The sequence below is a fragment of the Rhynchophorus ferrugineus genome, unplaced genomic scaffold (assembly GCF_030347505.1).
Source record: "Rhynchophorus ferrugineus isolate W39M unplaced genomic scaffold, kcgeb_rfMv2 rfM8, whole genome shotgun sequence".
Classification (NCBI taxonomy): Eukaryota; Metazoa; Arthropoda; class Insecta; order Coleoptera; family Curculionidae; genus Rhynchophorus; species Rhynchophorus ferrugineus.
The window spans coordinates 7359331-7371158 of NW_027472587.1; the positions used below are offsets into that span (position 1 = coordinate 7359331).

Here is an 11828-nt window from a genome sequence, read left to right on the forward strand (position 1 = left end):
AATAATTCCGCTTGTGTTTATATGACGATCAATGTCCCACTGCCCAACGAATAGTTTATTTTATCCTGACGTAGCGAATCTAAAACTAAAACTTCAGTGAAATGCAGTTAACGCCGTGAAAGTTTTAAGAAGATTTTTTTTAACAATCATATTAAGACAAAATACCGGTTTATTGTATTAAAACCTGATTATTTTAAAAGAAGAATTTGCATAATAACCTATTAATTTATTAACTGTCATTTTTAAATATCTTTTCTATAATTTTTTTATTAGTTTCATAAATATACAGTAAAGTTGTTAGCATTTTATAAACATTATTACAGTTGAGCAAAAAAGCGTTATATAAATTTAATTTGGAAATATATTGATACATTTTTGTATAAAACTACCCTACCCTATAATAAATTTAAAAAGTTAGCTATTTGAATAACATTAGTGTGTTTTTTTACATAATAAATCAATATGTTGACGGTCGTATTTGGAATAATGCTGACATCTCTATCCTTATGGATTACACCAGTACCAAGATTGTAAGAACCATGAAAGAGTTTAGCAGTACCCTCGACAATGTAAACCCAATAAAATATATACTCATTACTTCCGCATCATTTTAATTAGTTATGTAAGTGCTAAAACAGAACACCTTACTTTGAAAAATAAAAAAATATTAACAAGTCAAAAATATCAATAATAAACAGTTTCAACAGCACCGAGCCATCATCAGCCAGTCTATGATTTCTAATTCATATAGGTTTATAGGTTATACGTGAATTGAAATAACTGATTATTTAGTTGCCTTTGATGATTGTTTTATTTATTAAGTAGGCTAAAAGAGCTCCAACGAATTTATAAATGTTAAACAAAGAAATTACTCTGATAAATAGTCTCTGTATTATTAGAACAATTTGCTTGTTATAAATAACTACGTGAAATTTTTAAGCAATTAGATGGTAATGGCATCACCCGTACAGTAGTTCATGTAGCATCTCCAGATTTTTTTTTATCATGATGTAATCGACTTTTCGAGAAAATAATGTTAACTATTTGCTGTACAATGTTGACATAATGTATTTATTTTTCTCCTGTGAATTTAAAAACAATATCCACATTTACAAGATATGTGCTGCATGCTATACTGTACGATAATCTAGAGCATCCATGTATATTTTTTTTGTATTCAAACCTTGCAATTTGGAATTTTTTATGGTAGGAAAATAGATATTTCACAGAACCGTTATTGATAGGGATATTAACACAGCTATTATTCTTAAGTTATTTGAATTGTTCTTTATTAACTCTATAATTATATAGGGTGTTTTTATTAGGTACTTGCAAATATTTATGTAGACAACTGTTAAACAACCTGTCTTAACTATCACATTCGTTTTCCACTTATTATTATTGAGTTACTCAGTGTATAGAGAGGCTAATAATGGAATGCTCAATAGTTTTTTCGACATTCGTTACTTTTCTTGTTAAATTTGAATAATTCTGCAGTACATCAAATACTTTTAGAAACTTGCGATGATGCTGCTCCGTCATATTCCTATAGTTTTGACGATTTAAAAGTATTTATTTTTGAATCAAGACAAAAAATGGCCTGGAAGACCAAAAAGGTTGAAGACGTTGAATTACAAAACATACTGGTCGAAAACCCAACTCAGATCCTCAAAAAAAATTCAGATAGCTTAGCAGTTGATAAATGAAAAGGAAAGAAAATGCCTGCCACACGAATTGACTGAAAATACCATTTCGAACCGTTTCAACATCACAGTTTCATAAGAGCTTTCTGCATTTACTACGACAATTCCAAGAAGACAATGTCACGAGCTGGTCCAGTTGATTACCACATAAAGTCAAAGCAATGAATATGGTTCTACTAGCAAGATGTAGTGTATTACACACTGTTAACACAGAATGAAACTATTACTGCAGATGTCTTACATAACAACGTTCAGCCACATGCTACAAGAGTTATAAAATATACTTTGTCGAATAGGAAGTTCTGATGTACGCAGCATGCTTATTTTGATGTACTTTTTCAGTGATAACCACCTTTTCAAATGTATGCAGCTTATATTGACGCCTAACCTGGAAGAAGCACATACTCTCTAAACGGAAGCAAACTTGGACTTAAATTGTATCAAATGTATTGGCTCATCGGGCGCAAATCCAGGTTATCATTAGATAACAAGGTATTGCTGTATGAGTCTATACTCAAGCCCATTTGGTCATTTTGGAACAACGGTTCCAAAATAAGATGTTGCGTGCCATTGTTGATGCTCCGTAATATATTTCAAATAATGTGATACAACGCGATATTCCTCTAGAACCTATAACGAGTGTAATTCAACGTATTTGTGTGAAGTACCTCGAAAGAGTGTCGGTGCATCCCAATGGACTCGCTAATCAGCTAAAAATGTGACGTGATAGTGAAGTGCGCAGACTAAAACGTTTAACACCACCTGATCTGATTACTGGACATATTTAGACTTTATAATAAGACTAATTAATTAAGATAATTATTTTATATAGAAGATTGCTTAATGAAGTGATTTTCTACATGCCATGTATATATAACATAGATATAAGAAATACTTATTGCCAATAGGGCAGATTGTGGAATCACGAAGAGTAATAAAAAAAAATTATGCAGTATGGCTTGGATGGCACACGGCTTCGAGAAGCTGAAGAAATGCGAAAATGGATCAACGATTGGATCACTACCAAATCAACATTGTTATGTCAAAACGATATTGCCATGTTGATTGTTTAACATTGTACAAAATGATGAAAAATATTTCGATTAAAATATATTGTACTAATTTTTCCCCGAAAAGTCTGTATAAAGGGAAACTTCGTAAAAATACATGCAAGCGCCCAATATTTTCAGTTTTTGAAAGGAACCTAAGAAGAAAAAAAAAAGAAAGACAGGACCTTTCGTAAGCACACATAATTTATTAATATTATTTTTGTTGTTATATACTTGATAATTATACTATAGTTGATTAACTCAGAATTATTTTTCATAAAATTGTATTCAAAACCATTGCCGCATTTTCCAACAATGGAAAAAGACATTTTCAAATGAAAGTTAAAAATAATAAAAATTATTTTTTGCAGCAAAATAAATTAAAACAACAGGTTGATAAAGCAATAAAAAAAATTCGAAGCCAACTGGTATCGGAAAATGGGTTAAAAAATATCTGCATCGGTATTTTTGGTATGTAAAAAAATTATTTGTGATTTGCTTCACTGAATGAACTCATTGAAGCTCTTGCACTAGCTGAGAGTAAACATTTCTGTTTTTTATTTCAGAAATCATAAACCAGATTTAGTGAAAGTGTCTCATTAAAACTTTGTGCTTAGGTTCATTCAACATATTTAGTCATAAACTCTGATTATTTATAAAGCGTCTTTTAACAATCCCAGGGATAGTAACCAAATATATTAATAATGTATTTCAAACCAAACAAACCAACAAGGCTATATTTTCGTTATGAATAATAGTAACGCTGGAACACTGGAAATTACGTATCAATATTTTCTACTGTCCATTCTATTGAGTATAACTACAATGAAACGCATGTATGGAGTCGATAAAAAGTCTTTATTACTTTTTAGATTTGTTAAATTTATAAAAACATAACATAATTCCTAATAACAAATAACTTTCAAGTTTCTATTTACAATAACTGTAATATCACTGTACAAATATTTCACAAACTTACAAAAACCTAAGAAAAATAAAAACGGAACAAACGGTCTTGTTTCTCAATCAATGCTCGCCGAAAATAGAATCAACGAGAAACCCAAACTAGAGGAAACAAAATCAATAGGAGAGAAATAACATCAACGAAAAGATACAGCAGTTGATGTATACATATTTATACAAGGTGATACAAAACTTGATTGTTCTAATACGAGCAAATCTTATGCCGTCCTTCAGGTAACTCTACGATCAACGTATTTGCAAATAAAAGGAAGGTCTTTGGATTAATATTTAGCATAAATAAATATCACTAAATGTTCTCGTATGGTGCCTTGTAGGGGCGTCAATTTGCTCTGGTTATAATGTGAATCCTGATCGTCATTGGTTCCACCATCCCCCGTGTTCGTACATAAATGTTCACAATATCACACTTAATATAAAACAATATACATGCTAACCGAAAACAGTATAATAATAGAACCTAGCGATATAAAGATAGAACAATATAATCGTAATATAAGCGTATTTTTAATCATAATTTCAATTAAAACTATACAGTTCTGAAGTGGATCCTTAAATATCCTAAAAAAGTACACGATCGTCATAAAAAATATCAGAGAACTCTATTTAAAAAAAACTCGTGTTCGTAAGACCATCGTAAGTCTCTCAAGGTAGGTTTGCATCGTGATACAATGCATTGTTTTTCAAGGCTGAGCTGATGATATTTCAGACATTTATTTTTCGTATCGGACGTCGGTTTTTCCCGTTCGTGAAGTATTACAAAACGATTCTCGTCGAAAACGCCGACATTTCAGACCATCTGGCCTTAAAAACTACCTGGCCCGACGGGATCATTGGAAACGTCCATCGTTCTCTTCGACTTTTAACAACGGTTCGAATCTACCTAGATTATTTTTCGGTTTTAGGGGACTATTCTCGGAACCGCCAGCCCAGAATATATTCAGAGGAATCTTTTTACCGGTCCGACAAGTGCACTTTCAACTCGAAAAATAAAACTTCGTCTTTGTCTCCACGGAAAGACCACGAAAAACGATCCTGCACTTATTAATACGACTTGTCCGTCTCCCGCTCTTTAGTATTCGAGGCAAGTACGAGGAGATTTACATTTTTAAAGTATAAAACGCGATCAAAAAAGGCTTGACCAATCAAAAAACGGCCCGTCATCGGCATACGTACATCTGAAACGATTTCTTTCTTGAAATTTTAATCGAACCAAAACGTCCCGATCGTATACTAAATAGTTACGCTGTAGTTAATTCGATTTTGTCCAAGTTCCTGTTGTTGGCTGTTGTTAAAAATAAACTAGAATGTTTTTAATAAATAATAATATATCCGCTTGTGTTTATATGACGATCGTTGGCCCACCGCCAAATGAATAGTTTATTTTATTCTGACTAGGCGAATCTAAAACCAAATCTTCAGTGAAATGCAGTTGACGCCATGAAAGTTTTAAGACGAAGTCTGTAACAAATATTTAAGACAAAATGCCAGTTTAGTGTATTAAAATCCGATTAATTTAAAAGAAGAATTTGCATTATAATCTATTAATTTATAAACTGTTATTTTTGAATATATTTTCTCTAATATCTCTTATTATTATTTATTATACGTTCTCTCTTTATTACCCTATACTACATAAATATACAATAAAGTTGTTAGCATTTTATAAAGTTTATTACGATTGGGTGAAAAGGCATTATATAAATTGAGTTTTAAAATTTCGAAATTTAGCATCGAAAATATATCAAAAAAGGCAGGTATAAAAAGGCCAAATATTTTGATAGTTTGATAGATGATCAGGCTAGATTAATCCTGATAATAAATAAAAATAAAACACACAATTTCTTAAATAGAGTTTCTGATATTTTGGCAACTTATTCCATTTACTATATTGATTGATTTTTGTGTTCAACATAAAACAAAAAAAAATTTCCCGACATTATAATAAAAGTCAATACAAAGTTTTAACAAAACGGCATTTGGTCTAAAAAAAAATTCGATCTCTTATTATACCTATAAATCACCTCATTATTCCAGTCATTTGAAAAAGTTGCTCTATCAAGTTTTAATCCTCATAAAACAAAGAAATAGATATTCAATCTGAACGTTTCTTGTTCACAACGATAGCTTAGTGATTAGTATTATAATCGTTACGGTACTATGTCGTTATAGATTTTTAATATTTATATTTTTCTGTTTATAGATCGAATAGTGGATTAGTTTAGATCGAAATCAACCCATGCAATTTGAAAAATCCCACTGTTTTTACCCCCTTTTATCAAACATCTCAAAACCTGTATAATTTTTTGTCTCGATCATCCTTGAAGCGCTATCATCTAATTTACAATTCTCTATATTTATCATAGTATAATATTTCCTTTTAGCAATATGTAACTGTAAATTGTGGCATATTCACTATGGAGTGATAACAAAAAGGAATGCGATAAAATTGTTTGAACATATGCCTGAAAAGTGGATAAAAAAGCTGCATTAGTTTGAATTGTTATAGATAATGATGACGACGATAGTGCCCCAAAGACCAGGATTTCTGCTCGAATGCCTTTCCTTTTAGTTAAATCCTAAGTTCATATATTTCTCTTTACTCTACCTAAACAAATTACGTCATTCGTTTTTATATTATCACAGTTGTTGCGTATGTTTGTCTTGTTGCCGTCCGTTGATTCTTTAGAATATTATAAATCTAATAATTAGTAAGTAATAATTTACGAACACCAACGAAACTGTAACTTTCTGTGTGATTCTTGACTATAAACAGTGCCGTTATCATTGTTAAACACAAACATTAGAAATGATAAGGACCATGTCAATTTTACGTTTTTCATATAATAAATAAGAGCTCCGCGAGCTTCGCTGTTATCTCCTTAGACCTAAATTATCCCGGAATGTAACCTAATGACATTTGATTCGCTGACTAAAAACCCACCAGCTCAGTGTATGTGCGTGTGAGAAACAATCGACGGACGACAAAAACGACAAACCTAAGAAATGAAACAAAAACCGCACTTCGGATGCGATATTCAATATCTACATGCTTAAATTACATTATTTTCACCTAATATGCCACAAGCCCAGGTTCAGGATGCTGAGTTGGGGCAGCTTCATCACCTTCTGGAGACCTAGCGTCGTGATCTTCGTGCAGCCGTAGAGATCGATGTACCGGAGTCGGGTTAGCGACTCGGCTAGGGTGGTGATGCCATTGTCCGTGATTCGAGCACATTGGCCTATGTTCAACGTCTCCAGTTCGTGGAGGGTGCTGGATATCTTTCCCAGGCCCTCGTCGGAGATCTGGCAAGCACTGAGAGACAAACATTTTAAATTGTACAGTCCTTGTGAAATGTGAACTAGAGCCTGATCACCAATTTTGTCACAGAACGACACGTCCAAAGAAATGATCCTGGATCCACCTTCCGACAGGTACGCCATACCAATGTCTGAAATGTTATCACAAGAACGCAGATTCAACTCCTGGAGGGTACCCATGCGGGCAAGATGTTTGAGACCGCTGTCGGTGATGCCGATGCAGAAACTCAGGTTCAGTGATTTGAGACTGGTCAAGCCCGTGGCGAACTTCAGGGCTTCGTCGGACAACCGCTGACAGTCTTGCAGGCTGAGATGCTCCAGCGCCAAGTTGCCCTGAGCGAGATGGTTGATGCCCTGATCGCTAACCTGCCAACAGGAACGGAGATTCAGTCTTTTCAGTTTGGTAAAACCCCATCCGACAAGCAACAGTCCGGTATTCGTGATGTGGGTACAGCCGCCCAGTTCGAGAACCTCCAGGTTCTTGACGTATTGGGCGATCCGGCCCAAGGAACTATCGGTGACCTGCTTGCATAACGACAGGTTGAGCTCGGTCAGCGTAGAGACCTCGGCGACGAAAGCATGCGATATACCCGCGTCGGTTATGTTGTAACAGCCACTCGAATTCAGGGACTCCAAATTCGGAATACCTTGGATGACATCGCGTAAAGATCTACGCAGCGACAGTACCTGCACCTTCTTGATTCCTCGCTTCACCAGAGACGTAAAGAGGGACGGGTTGGCTCGCCGCAGGTGTAACTTGGCCACAACGCCACGCCACACCGATTTCTGGTAGGCAGCGTCTCGCCATGCCGTGCAAACCTGTGCTACGCGGCCTTTATCCCTCACGTCCAAATAGCTGAAGATTATCGACAGTATCTCGGGGTAGAGACACGAGATATGGGTCTTTCCTTGGTCCACCGGACTGGGCTGTTCCTTGTAGGCGGTGGTGCGAAGGCGGAAGTACTCTTCGTGAACGGAATTATTATGGAATAATTGGGGCTGATGAAGACGCTGGTACGGTTGGTAGCGTGGCGACTGACGCTGGTGTCGCAGCAACGCGGCAGTAGACAGAAGCGGTACCGGCAGCTCCGTGTAGAGCACTTGCGTGGGATCTTCCATGGCCATCCGGAACACTATCAGAACATCGCGAACGTGACGTATGCGGACCGAACTGACGCGATACTACCACCACGATGTCGCGTTTCGAACTGTTTGGCAGAGAGACATGCGGCTCGACGAACGTCGCTGTTCTGCGATCATTGGCTGGCGCGCGCACCACGTGATCCGCTAGCCTCGTATTGATTCGACGGCCCACGGCGGCATTTTTAAGTTGCACGAGGCTACTTTGCCCCTTCCAGACCGACGAGGGCGGTTTTCGGTTAACGGATGAGACAAACAACCTGATGTTCTCTCGTTCTAACCATTTTTTTTACAAAATTTTGGCATATATACGCCTATATATATTATAATTCATTAGTATTTTAGTATATAAACAACTCTTGTATTGTTATTTTTCATAATATTGTCTATATATTAATTTTAAAAAACATCAGCCAAAATTTCCTTTAGTATGGTATATAACATTTCAGACCAACTAGAGCGGTTTTCGGTTAACGGATGAGACCAACAACCCGATGTTCTCTCGTTCTAACCTTTTTTACAAAATTATTAAATGCGATATTACACGCTTTAAACAACTTCACAGGCTCACACCACATAATCCCGAACGGGTCACAGCAACAATCCTCTTGGCATTAGGGAAAGGTCGAAAAATTGGAGACATCTTTTTAGATTTGCAAGGGCAATGGCGTGTACAGCCTACTATTTCCACTCCTTTGTAGAAAAAGTAAACTTCCAATCCCCCAGAAAGCGACTCTGTCCAAATGCTAGTCCATTCAGTCTGCCTCTATCGAGCACAGGTGTGGTACATGTATGTCTCTGAGAGACAACTTGAACTACTCCAAGTGTTCCAATCCAAAAGAGTCCACTCAATGCCCCATGGTTTTTGAGGAACGTCAACACTCATCCTGTTTGTAAAGAATTCGGAAACAAACCTCGGTAGTAAACCAACTACGACAATCTCAGTCGTAACTCGGGGTCGTTGTCACCCGCAAAACATTTCACTAACCCGAACCAGAAGCGACATCAGAAAAAGACCATTTGTTTCTAGCTGGTCATCTTGGAATACGAAAAAAAAAGTATATTTGTATATAAAAAACACCTGCATTATTATTTTTATTATTTATTTTTATTTTGAAGTATTGTCCTTCGATAGCCGCTAGTTTTTTCCATCTTTCAGGCAATTTACGAATTCCATTTCAAAATAACGATATATCTTTTGAGGCTATCCACGAATCGACCTATTTTTTGGCATCCTCATAATAAGTGAAGCGCTGCAATTGATAAGAAGTGTCTCATATGTCGGAACTGATGAAGAAATATCGAAATTTAGCTGCAAAACATCCATGTTTTCACATCGATGTATTGACTTCGATATCATGGACATATCGATGTTATAAAAATAAAATATGGAAACGTCAATTATTCTTAATTTAACTGAAGTTTGTCAGATTTAACGACCAACAGAAATAACAATTCGTGACGCCATTAATCTTTTGAGAATTTTTTAACAATTATTTTAAGACAAAATGTCAGTTTATTATCACACCAAACCAAACCAGATTATTTTAAAAGAAGAATTTGGATTATAACCTATTATTAATAATTAATATTGTAACTGTCAGTTTTTATTAACAAATAATTTTATTAGTTTAAAATACATAAATATGCAGTAAAATAGTTTACATTTAAGTTTATTACAGTTGAGTGAAAAAGCGTTATATAAATTTAATTTTGAAATTTCGAAATTTAGTATCGAAAATATATCATGATATTCACTCACAATTAGTAATTGAATAGGAATCTTCAGTTTATAACCAAATATTTCTGTATTAAACTACCCTGATAGTAAATTAAATAAAACACCCAATTTCTTAAACAGAGTTGCTGATATTTTTGTGACTTATTCTGTATACTATATTGAATGAAGTTTGTGTTCCACATAAAACAAAAAACTTCTCTTCTTTTTTCGTTTAAAGAAATTCGATGTCTTACAATCACTTATCACTCCATTCAATTGGAAACATCTATGTGTGAGTTCGATATCATGTCGATGTTATCAGAATAAGTTATTGAAACGTCAGTTATTCAATTATTTAACTGAAGTTTGTGAGATTTTACGACCAATAGAAATAACTACTCGTGAAGTTTGTGGTGAAAAATATGTAACCAGTAGTAGTCAAGTCATGCCACTCGCCAGATTACAGACAATCTGATAACATTTAAAAAATAACGTAATTAAAGAAATGAAGAAGGGTTGCCACAAACAGAAAATGTTAATATTCTTGCTGTCCCCACTTTCTTGGATCCTCGTTTCAAAAGTATACATTTTCCAGAGGTATTTCAGAGCCATTAGGAAAAATCAAATCAAAGAATTGATTTCAGATATTGAAAATTCTACAAAACAAGAGGAAGAAGACCAAGCTGCAAATAATTGTGTCTGGTGATCGTGACACGAATATACCTATAGTATTAGAATGTTATTTGAAAAGCCCGATAGCTGATTTAAAACTTGGCCCATTAATTTTATGGAAAATGCTAAAATCCTAATTTAAATAAAATAGCTCTTAACTATTTGTGTTGCACAGCGACATCCACAGCTTCAGATATGCCTTTTCCGAAGCTGGCCAACTCCTGTACCGGCAATGGACCAGACTACAGGGAAAACACCTGTCAAAGTTGTTTTTTGTGTGTCCAAAAAGTACTGGGAATTGAACAATTTTTTCTTTAACTTTTGTAATTTCAATAACAATAAATACATTTCATATATATAATAGACAGTTCTATTTGTTACCGAAAACATCAATGTTTTTATACTTATCGATGTTTATCGAACGTCAATACTTTTGATTCGGTGTTAACATCGATGTTTTTCTATTTTCGATCATTCCTAGTCGGAACAAGTGGTGGGGTAGCACATACCATTTTAATGTTAACGCCGGTTTTGTAATGTGTTCGAGCGTTAGCATGCTGAAGAATAACGTTGTTTGTCTTTGCAGGAATTTCGGCAGTTTTTCGTAGGCGTAGTGTTCAAACACAGCAATTGTAGTCGACAGCGATACCCATTGATGGTTTTATACAGTAATGCCTTCAAATCCTCTACCTTCGGTGTCAAAATCACCACTTGTCAATTGATGGAGCATGGCTGCCACAAGCTTCACACAGCATTCGATGACCTTCAGCTATCTTTTTCTTAAAATTGAAGTAAACAGTAGAACTCTGTTCGAAATTCACGGTTTATTTTTTGATCACATTTTGACGTTATAATACATACTAAAAAGTAATGTTTGTCAGTAAGGCTTCAACATGAAGTTAGATAAAAACGTATCCGATGCGGTTTAATACACAGTAACACCATATGTTGTAAGTTCTATAAAATAATCTTATTGGCCTATAATTAAATATTATATTGATATATTAAAAGTTACAGTGCTGTCTTGGACAGATCAACATAAAAAAACTTAACTTAGTTCCCATTAAAGTGTCGATATTTTTCACAGATATTTTTCTGGCTGATATATCGATATTTTTTTGGTGTTTTTAGAGAAATATTAATCGTTTTAAAAGAAGGTATCGAACTTTGAGTTTAATTTAAAAAAATCAGGTTTTTTTGCAGGAAAGTATCAAACTCTTGTTTTAAGATTCTTTTAGATTT

At 34.6% G+C, this 11828-nt stretch overlaps 1 protein-coding gene across 1 annotated transcript; it reads right to left on the minus strand.

Moving 5' to 3' along the window:
* Positions 1–3591: 3591 nt before the first annotated feature.
* Positions 3592–8277, minus strand: Ppa (F-box and leucine rich repeat protein partner of paired). The gene has a single exon (XM_076411772.1). The coding sequence runs from the start codon at positions 8177–8179 to the stop codon at positions 6803–6805; it is 1377 nt and encodes a 458-aa protein (XP_076267887.1). The 5' UTR covers positions 8180–8277; the 3' UTR covers positions 3592–6802.
* Between the last annotated feature and the right edge of the window lie 3551 nt (positions 8278–11828).